General features: G+C 43.0%; 1 protein-coding gene across 1 annotated transcript in view; it reads left to right on the forward strand.

Annotated features, from left to right (window-relative positions):
* Nucleotides 1-330: 330 nt before the first annotated feature.
* Rnf175 (ring finger protein 175) overlaps nucleotides 331-19,447 on the forward strand; it is a 49,318-nt gene continuing 30,201 nt past the window's right edge. The window contains exons 1-3 of the mRNA XM_071614028.1: nucleotides 331-477; nucleotides 11,620-11,657; nucleotides 14,321-14,462. Coding sequence (XP_071470129.1) covers nucleotides 331-477; nucleotides 11,620-11,657; nucleotides 14,321-14,462 — 327 coding nt within the window. The remainder of the gene's footprint in view (nucleotides 478-11,619; nucleotides 11,658-14,320; nucleotides 14,463-19,447) is intronic.

Here is a 19,447-nt window from a genome sequence, read left to right on the forward strand (position 1 = left end):
AACCAAACCACTGGTTCCTGCCAAGCTCCCGGGGCGGGTTGCTAGACATTTCCTTGCAGACCCCGCTGACAGGATGGCTTCTCCACCGCGAGGCCAGGGTCCCACAGGGCGCCCCGGGCGACCGCGACGCCCCTCGTGAGCCGCTCCACTGCGGAGGAGGCGCAGCGCGTGCCCAAGGCCCCGCGGTGGCCGCCAGCGCCCGCAGCCGCACCGCGCCGCTCGGGGCGGGGCCGCCCGCTCCGCCGCCCGCTGGGTCCCCACCGGCAGCGGAGGACCCCGGGGCCTCGGTGCGCAGCACGCCGCAGCCCGGCAGCGCAGGGAGAAGGCGGCATGGCGGCGCGCAAGGCGGCAGTGCTGCAGGCGTCCCCGCAGCACGAGCAGGTACCGTCGCGGGCGGGGGAGGCGCGGCCAGGGTCCCGGGGCTCAGCCGGGGCGGGGCGGCTCGCGCAACTGGTCCCCAGTCCCGCCGCCCACACGGTGAGGCCGGCCCTGAACAGGGACGATGACCTCTGGAAGGTGCTGCCCGGGGACTGCCTATCCCCTCCCGTTTCTTCCTTTCCTCCCGGGCGCCCAGTTGCTTTTCTTCCTTGGCTCCATCCCTCTCCCCTCAACGTCTCCCTGCGGCTTCCAGGATGACCCCATCCATTCCTATCCTCCACACTGGCTGCCTCTCTCCTGGGCAGTGGCCCCCAGGGACCCAGAGTAAAGGGTCATTGAAGGGGGGCGACTGAGGGAGGGTGAGGAGTGGATTTCAGGCCTTTGGCCGAACTGTGTGGTGCCCAGGCTTGTGCATCAGCATCACCCTGGGGCTCCTTGAAAGACAGATTGCTGGGCTCTGTCCCCGGGGTTTCTGGTGGGTACCTTTGGATTTCAGGCTGATCATAATTAGCTTGTCTAACTAGCTCCAGCAGGTGCAGCTGATGTCTTGAGAACCACTAGGTTAGTCCTTTCCTCCTCCCACCAGTGGTGAATACATATATCCGATCCTACTTTAGTTTTAATTCGTAGGACAATTCTCAGGCTCTGACCAGATATAGGAGCTATGGGAATATCATCCAGAGATGGGCCTTTCTTCAGGAATTAACATCCTTAAAGCAAGAACAAAGCTAACTCACGGGAATACATTAGTGTCTCAAAACAGGTTGGGGCAAAGAGTTCTAGAATTTCTGTTTGATGAGGTGGGTGTGGCGTTTGAGCTGGATTTGAAGAACAAATAGGATCTGACCACATGGTGTTGAGAAGGAGTTAGAATTCCAGATGGATGGAAGACAAGCACTAAATTGTTTGGGGTTGAAAAAAATTGCTGGGGGATTGGTCATAGGAAAAGACCAATCCCCCAGCAATTGGGGACTATACATTAGTAGTATAGGCTGGGGGACTATACATTAGCGGGAACCCAGAGTTCATGAATACTTAAAATGAACCCGGGAAGAGTCGGCCATGGAGGACCTTGTGTAGAAACTATGCATGTGAGGTTTCTTTTCTAGAATGGGAGAACCTATAAGGAAACTCCATGACTCTTGCTGATTTCAAACCAGTATCATGCAAAGGGGCTATGGATTGAGACCCTGCCTCCCAGGAAAGGCAGAGGACGTCACACTATCAACTTTGCTGCTGATGTTTGCCCTTCTCAAAGCTAGCATCTCTGCCTTGCCCACCATCCTCAGGAGGTGTGCACCCCTATTAATTCTGCCTTGGAAGGGACTCTCAGCTTTTCCTATAATCCCATGTTGAAAGATAATGTGGCCTAGGGATCAGCAGTCAAAGCATCACCTGGAAGCCTGTCAAAATGCAGTCTCAGGGGCTGGGGTTGTGGCTCAGCGGTAGAGTTCTCGCCTAGCACATTGGAGGCCCTGAATTCGATCCTCAGCACCACATAAGAAATAAAATAAAATAAAGGTATTGTGTCCATATACAACTAAAAAATAAAGATTAAAAAAGAAATGCAGTCTCAGTCCCCAGTGTAGACCTACTCAATCAGAATCTGCATTTAAACCAGACCCCAGGGTGATACTGTGCACTTAAAATGTGAGAAGAGCTTGGTTAAATGAGACTTTACAAGAGCTGAGGATACTAAAAGGAAAAGCAGTATAGTTACTGACCGGCCATCATATAGTAGCATTCCATCACTCTCAACCTCATTCTCTTTTATTTTCCTTTACCACCTTTAATGCTACCTAAAGCATGCCTAATTGTACATTTGATTGTGAGAGCCTTCAATATGGAAGTTCCAGGAGAGCTGATCATGGTTTATCTTATTAGCTGCTATAGTTCCAGTATCAGGAATCTAGTCTGACACATAGCAAGGCCTCAATTCCATATTTGTTAAATGAATAAGTGGGTGAATGAATGAATAGTAATGTACAACCTCATGATTGGGGGGCCCAGCTGTTCAGACTTCATCTCCCTATTCTCCATCCTCCTTCCTCAACTCCACATCCCACAGTCTGTTGAGGAGTTATACCTTGGGAAACTTTGAGACTCCTCCAAGAGCAGGAAGCATGGGTTTAGCAGCTCCCTCGTGGGCTTGTCCGAGGCCTGCTTTCCAGGCCTACCAAAGGGAGAAAATCAACTTCCTGCCTCAGAGTAAACTATACCCCTCCCTTGGCAGCCCTGCTCTTCCTGGCTCCTAAGAGAAACCGAGGCACAAACTGATTAAGAAACAATGAGTTTACTTGTGCTGAGCAGAACTGCAGCTCAAGAGACATTTCCGACTGGCTGGAATATATTCTGGGGTCTTACAGATTTCAAACAAGTTTTAAAGGCACAAAATCCTCAAGTGGGGAAAGGGATTATATCAGTTATTTTTCAAGAACTTAGATTGGTGTAGACAGGATAGCAAGGCGTCTTACAAGAAAGGGATTGAGTGATTTAAAGAATACACTTAGAGGGCTGGGGTTGTGGCTCAGCGGTACAGTGTTCACCTAGCACTTGCAAGGCCTGGGTTCGATCCTCAGCACCACATAAAAATAAATACATAGGGGTACTACTGTCTACAACTAAAAAAAAAAAAAAAAATACACTCAGAGCTGAGTAAAGCACTTGCCAAGCATGCACCAGCAATAGAGGAGGGGGAGAATATATGTAGATATAAAGTAATTCTTAGAAGAGGAAAGAAGGGTTCTATCCCCAGCAGCAAAAACAAAACAAAACAAAGAAATTCTTGGGAAAATTGCCTGGTAGCTCTCTGTAGGACTGGAATGTTCTGCTCTAACGAAAGTTGTAACCCTCAGCATGTCAATGGCAGGATATAGCAACTTGCACAGGATCAAAAGTCTTCCATGTTTTCTTGGCCTAGTATTTTGGGATGCCTCAATCTGCCTTTACCTGTTTAGTATTAATTTTTCCATACCGTATAACATGAATTCCTTATCATTGCCACACACACACACACACACACACACACCACAGGGACATTAATAGCTTCTAAATTCATTGTCCTGTCTTTGCCACTTGTTTCAGAAAGATTTTTCTAACAGAAGGATTTTGTGAGGGAAGGGTTGAAAGTGGGGAAATCGGCCTGGAGACAGCAGCTCAGGTGATGAAAGGCCATGCCAGCATGGTGGCCTTCACAAGTATACTGAGTGTGTGCTGCCACAGACGTCGGGATTCAGTGGTGGGGTAAGGCCCAGGCTGCCCTCCTGCCGATTCAGACAAGTAAATAAATGATCAAAGGTGCAGTTTGGAGACAGTGCTCAGGGTGCCATGGACGTATGGGAAGGGCCAGACCCAAAGGGCTTCCTGGAGGAAGTGGGGCCCAAGGATGAGCAGGAATAAAGCACCCCCACATGGAGACTAGGAGTGGAGAAAATGCATTCAGGGGACAGGAATGTTCTGGTTGGTTAGAGCAGGGACAGTGGTGAGAAAACACAGGTCCCTGTGAGTCATGTTGACAAGAATTATAAGCAGGAAGGTAATAATATGGATCCGTTTGCTTTTCATGCCTTCACCCTTACAATTTGAAGAGGAGAAGAGTGAGGGCAAGTGTTTTAGTCAGCTTTTTTGCTGCTGTGACCAGAACAACTGTAGAGGAGGAAAAGTTTATTTAGGGGCTCTCGGTTTCAGAGGTCTCAGTCCATAGACAGCTGGCTCCATTTCTCAGGGTTTGAGGAATCAAGTGGCGGAAGAGTGTGGAGGAGGGAAGCAGCTCACAGGATGATCAGGAAGCAGAGAGAGAGAGAGAGACTCCACTGGCCAGATACAAAATAAGTACCTCAAAGGCATACCCCCAATGCCCACCCCCTCCAGTCACATCCCACCCACCTTCACTTACCACTCAAGTTAATCCATTAGGGGATTAATTCACTGACTGGGTTAAGGCTCTAACAACCCAACTATTTCTCCTCTGAACCTTCTTGCATTGTCTCACACATGAGCTTTTGTGGGGACATCCAAACCATAACAGCAGGGTCCCAGGCAGACACCCTGCCTACCTCCATGCAGCCCTCGGGCCCAGGGAGCCTTCCCTAGTCCTGCTAGCTGAAGAGCCATAGTCCCTCTCCCTGGTGGTTATTTTCTATCACACTTTCTGTTTATTTTCTTCATAGAAGTTACTATATGAGGCAATTTTTGTTTATTGTTCATTGTTTTCTCTAGAACATGGGCTGGATTCATGAGAACAGGAACCTCACCTGTCCTTTTCACCACTGTGAGCCACCTCTCAACCTAGTGCCTAGCACACAGGAGGTGGCCAATACATATTTGCTGAATGAATAATGAATGAAAAATGGATGGGTAGAACCATAGGGGACTGAAAGAAGTGGACATGTATGTGAGGTAGTATTTACAGGTAGGGTCAACAGAAAGGTTATGGGTTGGAGATACAGGGTCAAGAATGGTGCCCCCGTTTTCTGTTTGTTGGATGAAATGTGGAAATACTGAGTGAAATTGGAGACATCGTCAAGGGAGCACTTTGGGTAAAAAAAATTAATGTGTTCAGTTTGAGGCAGATTAAGTCACACATCTGAGGGACATCCAAGTGGAGATACAAAGGGAGCTCAAAAGTGAGATTTGGCTGAATCAAAGAAAGAAGTGAGAGGTAGATCAAATCATGGCACAGAGATTGGAAAAAGGGACTTGGCAAGTAATCAGAAAAGGTGAAGTAATGGGGAGACAGAGTAAAAAGTCACTTTTGTACTGTTCTTTCTAGGTGTCATTGTTCACGTAGAATATTTAACATAGGAAAGTATAAGAAGGAGAGTAAAATATTCCAATGTATGTCATCACCAATGGAGCATTGCTGGTAACATTTTTGTAATGTCTTCTGTGAATCTTTTACTTTTGGATGTCTCTTTATGAAACCATACATTTACATAAATTGGCTCACATTATGCACAACAATTTTGAAGGCTCATTATCTCGTAACAATGAGTCATGAAAGTCTATGTCAATAGATATGGGTCTGCATTATCATTTTTAAAATGTTATAGATTTCTCAAGAGGAAAGACAAAGATATGGATCTTTTCCATCCATTGTCTGAGTACTTGGTGAGTTTTTCATGTTGGAAACATTTTTCAGTTCTTGGAAATTTCTTACATAATTTATATTTTCTCTCCTATATCCCTTCTCTTAGAGTTTTAAATTTTTTTTTTTCTGAGAGAATTATTTGACTTACCTTCAATCCCTTCATGAGATGTTTCATTTCTGTCCTCTTGTTTTTTATTTTGAGAACTTTTGTCGGTTTTTCTATAGTCCTTTAAAGTGTGGTGTTTGTTATAGTTTGGATCCAGAATGACCCCAAAAGCTCCTGTGTTAAGCAAGGCAGCAATGTCCAGAGGTGGGATTTTTAGGAAATGATGGGATCATGAGGGCTTTGTCCTTCTAAGTGGATTAATCCATCTGATAGATTAATATTTTGAGTGGACTACTGGGTGGAAACTGTAGGCAGATGGGGGCATGGTTGGAGAAAGTAGGTCACTAAGGGCATGCCCTTAGGAACACTGTCTTGTCCCCTTCTACCCCACCTCTGCTTTCCAGCCACCAAGAGCTGACCAGCTGTCTTCACTACACCCTTCTGCCATGATATTCTGCCTCACCTCAGGTCCAGAACAGTGGAGCCAGAGGACCATGAACTGAAACTGTGAGCCAAAATAAACCATTCCTCCTCAGGTACTTTGGTCACAGCAACAGAAAGTTGACTAATACAGTGTTCTTGTCACTATAATTGCAGAAACTTCTTTCTCAAATATACAGTGACTTTTGGCTGTTTGCCTGTCCACTGTTTGGAAGCTCTTGCTGGCAGGGAGGGCTTGTTGACAGGCAGGCTGGACTGAAGACTGACCTGGCCAGGCCTTTTCATGGGAAAACAAGGAGTGGCATATCTAGAGTTCTTTTCTCTTGACTTGGATAGTTCCCCATAAATAAATCCAGTCTTCCTAAACAAGGCCTGAGTCTGGCTATCGGTAACCCAAGCCAAGTGGACAAGTGCATGTCTAACATGCTGGGCCTCCAAGAGCCCAAGTGGAGGTCTCCAGGCCATGTGGCTAGTTATTATAAACCAGTCTGCTCTTACAGCCTTGCCTGCACATCCACTCATGAGCCTCACAGTGTGCTAGACCCACAGGCTTCCTATGTGCACTGCTGACTGCAAACTCGGATGGTAGCAAGGAACTGAGAGGATAGAAGTTTGAACATGCCTGTATTAGTTTTCTAGGGCTACCGTACAACAGAAACTTCACACAGTTCTGGAGGTCAAAGTGTGGATATTGGCAGGATCCTGATTGTAGAGAAAACAAAGCTGCCGCCTCCAGCTTTGGGGGCGTCAGGTGTTGTTGGCTTATGGTTGCGTCACTCCATTCTCTGCATGTCTCTTCATGCGGACTTCACTCTGTCTGGGTCTGTGTGTCTCTGGATAGCATATGGCCCACTCCTTTGTCTTACAAGGAAGCCAGTCTTTTGGAATTAGGGTCCACCCTGAATCCAGGATGATCTCATCCTGAGATCCTTAATTATATCTGCAAAGACCCTATTTCCAAATAAGGTAATGAGGGTTAGGATTCAGATATATCTTTGGGGGTGGGACATAGTTCAGCCCACTCTAGTGCCTAAAGCAGGGATAAGGACTGACTTTCTGTTGACTCCCAGGGGACCCATGGCAGGTAGGATCTCTGCCACACACCTCCTTTTCAGACTCAGCATTTCCAGGCCGTTCTGAGCTGCTCCCAGACTACCCCACTGCTGGGGAGGGAAGAGAGGCGTGCTGTTGGGGGGACAGGCTGGTCTTACTAAATATACACTTTGGATGGTTTGGAGTTGTTAAATTTTAAAACTCTCTCTCTCTCTCTTTCATTTAACAGAGCACAGCGTATTCTCCCCTTCCCATCCCAGTTCCCCTGGGGTATCATCCCTCCATCACTTCTAATTTCTACTCACTCAGTTACCAAACATTTGAAATGTTAAGACACAAAAAAGACTAAGATAAACAAAACTCACATTATTTTCTGTTTCTGGGTCTGTCTTCTACAGCAGGGCAGAACCTGGCAGCCTGGTCAGGGATGATGCTGCCACAGAGGACTGAGCTAGGTTCTCTCGGTTTAGAGGAGGACTTCTGGTGCCATCTGCCCTCTCTGCATGCCAGGCATCTCTGAGTCCCATGCTCAGGTTTGACCACTGGCAGTCTGCCAGTGTGGGGACTTTACACTGATTCACGGATGCACTTTGTCATCAATCCCACATGAACCTGCTTCCAGAAGTCCTGCAATCCCTCTGCCTTCCTAAAGTTCTTGGCATGATTGATTCTCCCTTGCACCTCCTGCTGCCAGCATGTGCCAGCGTCCTCTGCTCACAGTCACTGTCCACAGACCGTCTGCTTTCCAGTTTCCAAAACTGATTGCTTAGACTCCTCGCCTCCTCTTGTACTTGGAGGTTTATGTTAAAATTTTTATTCTTTTGCAGTCATTCTAGTGGTGTTTGAGGAAGGAAAGGAGGTAAATGCATATATTTGGTTTCTGTGTTAGTTAGGTTTTTGTCACTGTGAACAAAATACCTGTCAAGAACAACTTAGAGAAGGAAAAGTATATTTTGGCCAAGTGTCAGAGGTTCAGTTCATGGTCAGCAGACTGCGTTACTCTGGGCCCAAGGTGAGACACAACACCTTGATGGAAGGATGTGGTAGAGGAACATTGCTCAGCTCATGGTAACTAGAGAGAGACAGACAGACAGACAGACAGACAGACCAACTAAGGGACAAGATATAATCCCTGAGGGCATGTCCCAATGGTCTACTTCTTTTGGCTATTCCCTACCTGTTTCCGTCTATAGTTGCCACACAGAATTCCATTCAAATTATTAACCCATCAATCCTCTGTTAGATTACAGCTATCATAATCCAATCATTTCACTTCTGAACATACCTGCATTAACACAGGAGCTTTTGGGGGGACACTTCATATTTAAACCATATCAATTTACCATGTTTCACTGGAAGATCTTGTTTTCACTTGCTTTTTTTTAAAATCACAGTTATTAGTAAGCTTAAACATCTTTCCATAAATATATTGGTTATTTATATTTCTTTTGTAAATTTCTTATTCAAGTACTTTGTCCTTGGAAATGTTTTTCTTATTATACTGTAAAAAGCTCTTTTTATATTTAATTTATTAACTTTCTGCTTCTCACATAGGTCATATTTTCCCCAGTTTAATTTGTCTTTCAACTTTTATGTCCTTGAAATCTGTTTATTGTTTTACTTTATCATTTCTGGGCTCTACATCATACTTAGAAATGCCTTCTCCACTGCAATATCATGAAAATGTTTACCTACCCATATTTTCTTCTAGTGCTTTTAAGATTTTTCTTCCTTACGTTTAAATATTTGATCCGTCTGAAATTTATTTTGAAGCAAGGAATGAGATATGGGTGGATCCAGCTTTGTTTTTCCCAAATGCCTAGCCAGTTGTCCTGACACCATTTAATGAACAGTACACTTTTCTTCATTGATTTGAAGTGACTTCGGCATCATGTGCAGTTGAGTCTATTCTTGGACTCTGTGTGCTGTTCATTCATCTTCTGCTTTCACTTGATTTCTGTGACCTTTATTCTGGATTGCAGAGTCTGATAAACCGAGGCTCTAGGCTTTATTCTTCTAAATGTTCCCTGCTATCCTTATATGCTATATTTCCAGATGAATTTGAGTGTCATTTTCATTTCCAAAGTAAATCCTCATAGGATTTCCAATGGACTTGTAAAATCATATGTCACAAAATATTTCCCCAAAATTAGAACCCCTCCATAGGGGAAAATGCTGTACTCTTGGGGACTATAACTAGACAAGAGATGTCTCTAAGAATATCATCATCATCACCAACACCAACATCAGTACTGTCATCCTAATTCACTTATTCTCTAAGAAATAGGTTTTCAATATCACTTTACCTAAGGAAGTCCCTACTTTTAGTTAACAAAAAAAGAAAAATTTCAGGTTACAATTTCCACCTCTAAAACTTTTCTCCTTTTCAAAAGAATAACTTATCACACTTCCTTAAAAGTGACTTACAGAGCTGGGGTTGTGGCTCAGCGGTAGAACACTCACCTGGCAGGTGCGAGGCCCTGGGGTCGATCCTCAGCACCACATAAATGAATGGAGTAAAGGTATCGCGTCCAACTACAACTAAACATAAATAAATAAATATTTTTTAAAAAGTGACTTACAATCTGATGGATAGTTGGAGACAGTTATATCCAGGGCTATTTTACTAGTAAGATACAAATGGAATTTTTCTCTTAAGGAAACTAAAAACCCAGTCCCATAATTTCAATACCAAGCACTGTGAACTTCAAACAACAAAAAGAAGGGAGTCCTGAAGGTTGTAACTTTTATTAAGATCATCAACCCTTGGTTTAAGCACTTTTCTACAAAACTCTCGTACAATCTCATTTATGCTCCTAATATTGCAATGATATTGATATTACTATATCAATATCCAGTATCTGGAGACAAACATAGATTAGTGATGTGCCCAAGGTTGTTATTCAAGGAACTAGCCAGCTCAGTGGTGGTGGGTGGTGCTGGGTAGCTGCATGTCTCAAGGCTCCAAACCCATCTAGTGTTTTCTCCTAAAGAGCAGAGTCAGCAGAGAAGGGCCTCTCAAACCGAGAAGGGTATTCAGGTACAACTATTACCTGAAGGTTGCTTTACTGCTGGAACTTGGCACTTGAGTCTGGCTGCTGTGACCACCATGTGGGTAGGGAGCCATGGAGAAGCTGCCAGCCTCGGTCACAGCACCACCTCTGTCCTGTTTTCCTGGCATTGTACCGATCCCTCCTAAGCCTGTCTGTGACTCTCATCCATGTCATCCGAAGCCTTGTTCTGTTTTATAAGGGAATGCTTCATGCCTGTGGCAGAAGCATAGATGTTCCCGAGGAGCCAGTGTATCTCCAATCAGACAGATCCTAGAGTAAACCATGGATGGCATTTGTTTCTTTCTCTCTGCCCGGATGGCTTACACCATTTGAAGAAGAAAACAGAGGGGAGAAGATCTGGCTAAATTCAGATTTGTTTAACAGATATTTTATTTGCTTTCCCTTTTCTTTGCCATCACTGGGGATTTGGGCTTTGAAAGAGTGTCTTTTAACATTGCTGGACGAGGGGTTAGGTGGTCTGTGGTCTCTGTGAAAGTTGTAAGATTATGTCTTTCTGGTGACTAGTGTCCAAGACCTCAAATAACTAAATATGGTAAGTTAGCAGTAACCAAAGGAAAGCAGCCCATGAATGGACTCTGTCTTGGGAAAGGTCTCTCTGATGCCTGCTCAATCTGCAAGGGCCACAGTAACCCTTCTTAAATGATGCTTCATTTTCCAGGACACAGGAGCCTGTGGTCCGTTTAGCCTCTAAAGCCTTGACCTTGGAGCCAAATTCCCTAACTGGCATCATTTAAGATACCAGCAAAACAGATTGGTTTTAGGGATACTGGATTCATACACCATGGCCTAGGAACCGGAGTGACTGTCCCTGTGATAGGGGAGGCCACTCTCTGTGACCTTCAGTGATCTGCCAAAGCACAAGGGCAGGAATGGAACCACATCTGGTTCTCTGACTTAGGAGTAGAATCAAATATTTATCAGTGGTGACTTGATCTCTGGAGTTTTGTTCTTGTTATTCATTTGTTTGTTTTGTTTCAGTTTTATAACAGCCCCAGAACTCACCTGTTAAAGGCTTCCTCCCTAGTACTTCACCCTGCCAACCCAAACTCACCGACACCTTGATCTTGGACCTCAAGCCACCAGAACTATGACAAAATGAGTTTCTGTCATTTAAGCCACCCAGTCTGTGCCATAAGGTCATGGCAGCCCTAGCAAACTAATACAGATTTCCAGATTGGGAACCAGCCTTCAGTAATTTTTTTAAATTTAAATTAGATTTATTTTGAACTGGTACATAAAATATAAATGTCCACATTAATGGGGTAATGTGATGTTTGGATACATGCTACCCTGTGTGTACCCTGTAATATATATTTTATTTTATTAGGATTTTCATTCTAAATTATTCCAGTCCCAGGGAACATTGCTGTTTTTAATAGTTTGGGTTTCTTGTAGAATGCTCTAAAATATAAGCTATAAAATAAAAGCTAAGAAAGTGAGATTTTTTTTTTAACAAGGGTGTTTTTCATGTTTTTCAGATCTCTCACACAAAGCTTTCTGCGGATGATGAGTGGAAGTAAGTGATCAGTATTTTTTTATAATCGCTTTATTAAAAATTAGATTCGCATCTTAACAGTTTGAGAAACTCAATGAAGTCATCAGTTCATTTGTATATTTCCTGGGATAAAGAAGGTGGAATGAGGAAACTGTGTAGCTACAGCAAAAAGGTACTTCAAACCAAATCTGCACGGATTTCATGTGTTTGCTACTGTGATCCATGCAATCCCACAAAGCTGGATTAACATATTCTTCAAAATATGGCAGTATCAGGTGGCTGTTTATTTTAGGCACATAAAACATATGAATTTCTCTATGTGCTGGGACCTACAATGGGACTCTTGGACACTGTGAGCACCACAAAAAGAGGAGAAATGAAGATTTCTTCCTTTTTTTGTCTTATAGTGATCAATTGAATGTATCCTTACTCAAAACTGGAAATACTTATTACATTGTATATCAATTTGTGATCTTGAAAGTTCTTCCACATAGGTTAATCCATTTTCTAGGTGCTTTCAATGTGTATGTATGTTTGTATGTATATATATACAAAATGAATTAATATCATAAAGCATATTTTGTTTTCTGTCTGTGCAAGTGATATTCTCTATCAACAATGAATTCACTCCTATATCTTCATAGCCTAAGTTGGAAGTCCATTAATTACACAGAATATTAAATATTTATTTCGGATTTGTGTGTGTAAAAATCATAACTAACCTCTGGTACCCTTTTCATTTTTCTTCACTTTCTTTTCTTCTGAGAGACAAATGAGTTTTTTCTTTTGTATGAGCTTCTAGAAATCATTCCTGTCTCCTGAGTGCAGCTTTCAACAGTAACTAAAAGTCATGTAATTTTATTCAAGTCGATTCTCTGATCTAGACTCCAGCTTCTTCTCTTGATCAATGAAAGGCTTTCAGTCCGCCTGTTTATGCCTCCCCACAGTAACATTCAAAGAGTCCATCTCCAAGAAGCTGAAGTGAAGCAGGAATATTTACTGGTTCATTTCTATGTCTTCACCAGCAGGGGGCACCCCTGGGATTTGCATGGGGCCCTTTTCTGATGGTACTTCCAGACTGTATAGAAATGCTGGAACATACCCATCAAGTGCCTTTTAAAAAAAAAAAAAAAATCAGCGTTTTGGCACAGAATATTCCCTTGCAGCGTTTTCTGATTGAAACACTAGCTAACTGCATACTGTAACCAATCCTAAATGGAAACTTCACTTTAAGAGATTTTGTGATTAATGGTGTTGCCCTGCTGCTGGTGAGAGAATGCTAAGCAATTGGCAGCATTTGTAAATTTCCCCCTTTCTCTGTGTTTAATCTGGGCCTCTCTCTTCCTCTAGGCCAGTGGCTCTCAATCTTGGCTGCCCCTTAAAATCACATGGAAAGCTTTAAAAATGACTGATGCCTTAAACGTTATACTGTGTATACATGTATCAAAACATCACATGATGCTCCATTAATCTGCATATTTTTATGTTTTTATGTATCAGTTCAAAATAAATTCAATTTAAATTTTTAAAAATTGATTACCAATGGCTAGCTCCCATCCTGGTCATCTGTATTAGTTTGCCAGGGCTGCCGTGACAATACGGAACAGCCTGGCAGGCTTCAACAACAGAAACTTACTTTGTCATAGTTCTGTAGGCTTGAAGTCCAAGATCAAGGTGTTGGTGAGTTTGGGCTGGCAAGGTGACACACCAGGGATGAATCCTGGAGGTGGAAGACACAATCCTGCTCCTAATACCCAGCAAAGATCACTTAAATGATTTGGGGTACTGCACGGGCACTGGGGTTTATAAAACTTTCTAATGATTTTAACTGGCAGCAAAGGTCAAGAACCACTGCTATAGGTTTTCTTCAAAGTCACTTCTATTCTAGGGCTTCAAACCAGATGCCATATGATTTTAGTCGTTTTCTCGGTCACTGTGAAAAAATTAAGTGTTCAGCTAAAAATTGAAAGTCCAACTATCATCTGAATGTTTGTGCTCATCTAAGAAAATGCTCAGGCCTATTCTTCCTTCCTCTAATAGTTGTATAATAATTTATACAACAAGCTCACTCTGGAGCTTTCATTTCCCCATGGATAATATACTCCCGTTTGGGCCTAGGCTCCTTCTGCAGGATATCCTTTTATCAAAAATGGTGGAAATTACCAACATTCTACTGCTTTTGACTTTCAAAAAATGGCAGTTTCATATGACTCAGCCTAATATATATATTTTTCCTGATACAGCTACAAATAACATGTGCTTACATCATAAGTACCATGAGGTACGAAGGGATTATCTTAAATTTATAGATGAGGAAACTGAGGATAAATGACTTTCCAAGATTATGGGTCCATGAAGTGGCCCATCAGGGACTGGAACCTGTCTTCCCAGTGTCCATCTTGCTTCTAGGCTTCATTACTTAATTTGGAAAGAAAAAAAAAAAGTGAACTCAAAATCACATGGGGGAGGCAAAGGACTGAGAGGAACTGGTTTTGCTGATAGAATCTGCTGTCCTTTTCCCAAACCTAAGGGGAAGGGGAGAAATAAAGAGAAGCGTTGTGATCAAAGCTTACTACCTGCTTTTTCAATCCTCCTCTTCCTATGAGCCCAACCTGTTATTTTCTCTTTCGCTAAATGTGCAAAGGTTGAGGGCTTTTTCAGATGACCTCATTTGCTGGTTCCAGTCTGCAGCAGGAGAGGATGTACAAGATGCACCGTGGCCACGAGTCCATGCACGTGGAGATGATCTTGATCTTCCTCTGCACCCTGGTTGTCGCCCAGGTAGTGCTGGTGCAGTGGAGACAGAGGCATGGCCGGTCCTACAATGTGAGTCACCCCTGGCTGCTGGAAGCCCACTTCAGCTTCTCATTGCCACGTTGCTCCTTTGTGACCACTTTGTGTCCTTACTGCTTTGGCTTAAATCAGTGGTTCTCAAGTGGTTCTCTGTCCCCAAGAGATCTTTGACAGTGTCTGGAGACATTCTGGATTGTCATGATTTAGTTGGGGGATCAGGATGGAGGAGGAGGGGAACTGCTACTGAGATCTGGCGGGTAGAGTCCAAGGATGCTGGTCAACTTCCTACGATGGAGGGCAGCTCCCCAGTACAGAAATGATCTAGCCCAAATGTCAATCGTGGCAAGGCTGTGACAGCCTGCTTTAAGTAAACCAATTTTCCTTTTGTGTATGAATGAGTTCTGCCAATGACTAAAGCAAAGAAAGATTGGGGATAGCAGAAACAAAAGGTTGAGGCTGTCTCATGTTGCTTCATTAGCAGTCAATAAGTAGTCATAAATAAATATCAGCAGCTGTCTTACCTTTATGCATATCCATGGAAATGTGTCCACAGCAAACACCTCAACAACACAGAGAAGTATCTCATTATCACAGGACAATCCCTGTGATATGGAGCATGTCTACTGGAACTTTCCCATTTCAGGGCTTAGAGTCATACTCTGGTCCTTGCTGGACCTGAGACCTTGTCATTGCAGTGGTTCTTAGGGTGCCTGGGAATCACATAGGTCCCACTCCCAGAGTTTCTGATTCAATAATTTACATGTCTAACAAGTTCAAAGGTGGTGCTGATGCTGCCACTGCTGATTCTGAGACCACTCTTTGAGCATATAAGACTTCCTATAAAATATGAAGTCTTAGCCCAGACTAGGATTTTATGTATTTTTACCCATCATAAACATTATTTCTTGTATAGTACAGGGTTTAAAAGAATTCTCAATACTGTATAATATTTCAGTTTGGGAAATTTTAAAGAAAAAGAATCTCATTTTGTTTTTTTTAGAACAAAGACATGGTTTTCTGCCATATCACTATTGTCATGTCTATTAATCACCCTTTATATTGTACTTGACTGATATTTTTAAATGAATCAGACTAGAATCAAACCTTGCTAGTTATTCATTCTCATATCAAAGAGAAGGTCTTTAAATATATCTTAATTATAGTTTCTATACCTTCAAAATAACTAAGATTCAATTTCTAAAATCCTTATGTAAAAAGAAACTGGATTCCTAAGAAATTAGTTCATAGCTGTATTCTATCTTCTCTTTTTAAGTGATAACTATCTCTAGATTAGGTATAGAAAAGAAAGTTTGGCTTCCATGGTAACAGGTGTGGGTTTTGCCTTGGAAGCTCCTTCCCTCGGAAAGAAACAAGGCCACATGAGCCGGTAACTTAATGGTGCCAAGTACCTCTGCCATTTTTATTTGAAGACGTTTGAGTGGCAGACAAAAAGCCTCTGTCCTTGTCTTGTGTTTGAAGAAATTGTTCCCGTGTTAACTCTAAGGATGTGTCATTATACCAGTAAGTGTAAAACTCACACACTGGCCTCACACCTGACCCCAGATAGATGTGCCCAGCAGTCAAGACCCCTATGAACACACATGGCCATTGCTGGGCCTGACCCTAGCTGATTCAGCCTATGCTGGACCCAGGCTGACATTTTGGAGCCTGATCACAACAGTTGGCTGGAGCATGTGAGTCATTTCCCGTTGTCACTTGCAACCTCTGCCACCTGAAATGTCTCTCCACAGATACTGCTTGGACAGCCTCCCGGACCCCCTCAGTCACCCCAGGTTTTCTCCCCAGTATTGCTGTTCCTGTCTCCCTTTATTGCACAGCTCCTGTTTTATGGCTACCCAGAGGACTCTGTGGTCCTAAGGATCACCATGGAGATGACCGAGTGACTGTGATCATGGCCTCTCTTGAGATGATGATGTCTAGCACTTTGACAAAGACGGGGGCCTACAGAAAGATGCTCCCATAATCGTCAAGGACAGATTTGGGTCTCATGGTGGCCCTGATGGGACCCTGCTAGGTTAGCTTAGAGACTTGGTCAGACTCTGGGATGTTTTCAACTCCTTTGTCCATCAGCCCATCTGATGGGGTCAGATAGTGAAGCTTATTTCCATGATTTGATATTGTAACCCCCATCAATCTGTTAGTAATAAGTTGAGCAGCCTCTTGCCTCTGCATGTCTCTGCTGATCCTTGTTGCTCAAGTTGAGAGCCAGTATGTGAGGCCAAGCTTTCCCAGGATGGAGCCTTGACTTGAACCTGTGTTTTGCATCCCTTCTTGGAAATTCACCTCCAGAGCCAGGCATCAAACGCAGCCATTTCAGGGACTCTCAGTGACATCTGCAACCATTTGAGTTGGAAACTGTCGGAGACCAGCTCCAACAGGGGGTCGCAGGAGACGAACGGACGGTGAGGAGTCGGCGAAAGAGGGGTGGAGAAACAACACAGACACCAAAGTGAAGGTGTTGATCCCAATCTTTACTTGTGAAGCTGATCATATATACTTTTCATTTTGGCAGGCTCACAGTACTTTGTGGTTACAAAACAGGAATCATTATTCAAAGAAACAAAATATTACGTAGCTACAATTAGAATAGAAGAATGTATCTTGGCTTATGCATAAGCAAGCATTTGTACTTTCAGTTCGCGTTTTGCTTTGAGCTGTTTCTGCTTAGTTAACTTTTAATAATAGTTAGAAATGTCCCAAACTATTGGCCCATACCTTGACTATTCTTTCTTGACTTACTGACTGGAACCGGTGCCATGGTTACGGCAAGTGGTTGACTTGTTATTAATTTTAATCAAACAAGAGTAAGAGCACAAACCATTGTGCACAGGAACAAGAACAAGTTGCCCAGTACCAAGCACTAATCTGTCTTCTTAACATTAATTTTTCTTCTCTAGATTTTAATTTAATTTCTCAAAAACTTCCTTGACAGGAATACAGGGAGTTTTTCATTAGACATTAACAATTTACACTCCACAGCTGAATCATTGCATTTAGAGCAAACAGATCTATTCTTTAGAAGTAGTTGCATTAATTGGGAAAGTCATGTTTTTTCCTTCATACTTAATGGTCATATGAGAAATCGCAACTATACTTATTAAAGGAATACAAAAACAAATCAGCCCATTCCCAGAAACATACTGCGCTCCTCCAGAGGATGGACGCCTTGCGCCATCCACCTCAGTAGGGCCTTGCCATTGCCTAAGTCAGGGGAGGGGCGCAGCAGGAAACGGTTCTCAAAGCACCAAGAGCTTATTCTAACACTGTTTTTGTTATTGTACTCTTCCTGAACAATATTTTTTTAAAAGCTGACCAAATGTACTAACCAATTTAATGTCTTTGGGCTGGATTTTGATGGACATATTTCCACAAATGCTGGCCTAAAAGCTCATCCAGCTCTTAAACTATTTCTCTTGGCACCTAAGATTATGTGGGACCTACCAGCCCTGCTGAGAACTCTGAACACATTTATGATTCATGCAGTTTTGCACTCTATTCATGAGGGGCCATATAATAAAGTTTATTTCCATGATTTGATATTGTAACCCTCATCTATTTTTAGTAACGTATCAATATATATCATATTAATTATAATAACACTCATAATAATTATTAGTTATTACTATAATAATATATAAATTATAATATATTATAAATTTTAAAACAAATTGGTACTAGAGCCATGATAAGTGCTATTTGTATCTTAGTTATCTAGAGTGGTAATTAGTATTCTATCCTCTTTTGTGCAGTATAGCTCAGAGAATTTAAATAAGTTGGCCCAAGTCATATAACTTGTTAGTTGCAGAGAGAAGACTCAATGCCAACCCCACTTGTTATTTGCTCTTATATCAAAGACAAGCTCCTTAAATATCTCTGAGCCATGATTTCCTTATCTGCAAAGTTCAGGTACTTAAGGTAAGGATTTGTCTTGCAGAAAGATAAGATTTCACAACTCAGAAATATTTCCTTATGAGAATTTCTAGCATGGTGATTGACACATCCTGAGTGTTTAGTACCACTTGTTGATTCTGAATGCTTTCAAATGCTTTTTCTGAAGCCAGTTCCCTAGATTGCTTTTATGAGATGTTAAGAAGCAAGATGACGAAGGGAAAAGTGCTGGCTTAGGAGCTGAAGACTCTAGTTACTCCTTTAACCACAGCAAGCCTCAGTTTCCTGGTATTTAAAATGATAGAATGTGAAAAAAATCGGAAGGATTTCTGGTTTCAGCTCCAACATGTGAAAAACTTGGTCATCACTCCCACAATAGAAGGAAAATTTTGAATAAACCAAATATCAAAAACTTTCCCTGAACCTGTCAGAGAATTGAGATCACAAGGAAAACCATCACCTTAAAATGTACAGAAATAGGTGAATGCAGGTAAGATCTGCTCCCTGGGAGCAAAAACCATCAGAGCCATAGACTTGTAGGGACTTCGAGAATTGCTGAACATGGAGTGTAGACTAGTGCAAGAATGGAGAAGCTCTTGGGGGCCGCAGTCTTAGGGGAACCCCACATTTTCATAAATGTTAATTCCAGGATCCCTACCGGGTTCTCATAGTAAAAACCCAAGAGGAACCCTAGTATTTCTGGCAAGTGACCATTTTGAATTAGAACAGAATCTCTTCATAAAAAGGCCAATAATACAAGGGAAAAAGATTTCACCAGAAACTTGCGCAGTGCTAAGGGAGAGAGATTACCCACCCCACCTTCCTCGAGCCTTCCTATGTTGCCTAACAGTGTCAAAAAACTGAGAAACACCTGGGACGGTCATAGCCCAGTGACAAAAAGAGACTTAAACACGGGGTAGCAGAATTCCCCTGCTGACACAGCGCCCCAGCAGCCACACAGCTGGCCTACTAGTTCCTCCTGAGGGGCAGCAGTGTAGTGGCAGCGTGGGTGAGTTGGGGCCCAGGCAGCTAGCATGCCCTGCTGCCTCTTGAAGCCACCAGGCAGGCAGGGTGGTCCTGAAGTCCTGCAAGCCATGGCACACAGCCTT

This window comes from Marmota flaviventris, chromosome 7 (genome assembly GCF_047511675.1).
Source record: "Marmota flaviventris isolate mMarFla1 chromosome 7, mMarFla1.hap1, whole genome shotgun sequence".
NCBI lineage: Eukaryota > Metazoa > Chordata > Mammalia > Rodentia > Sciuridae > Marmota > Marmota flaviventris.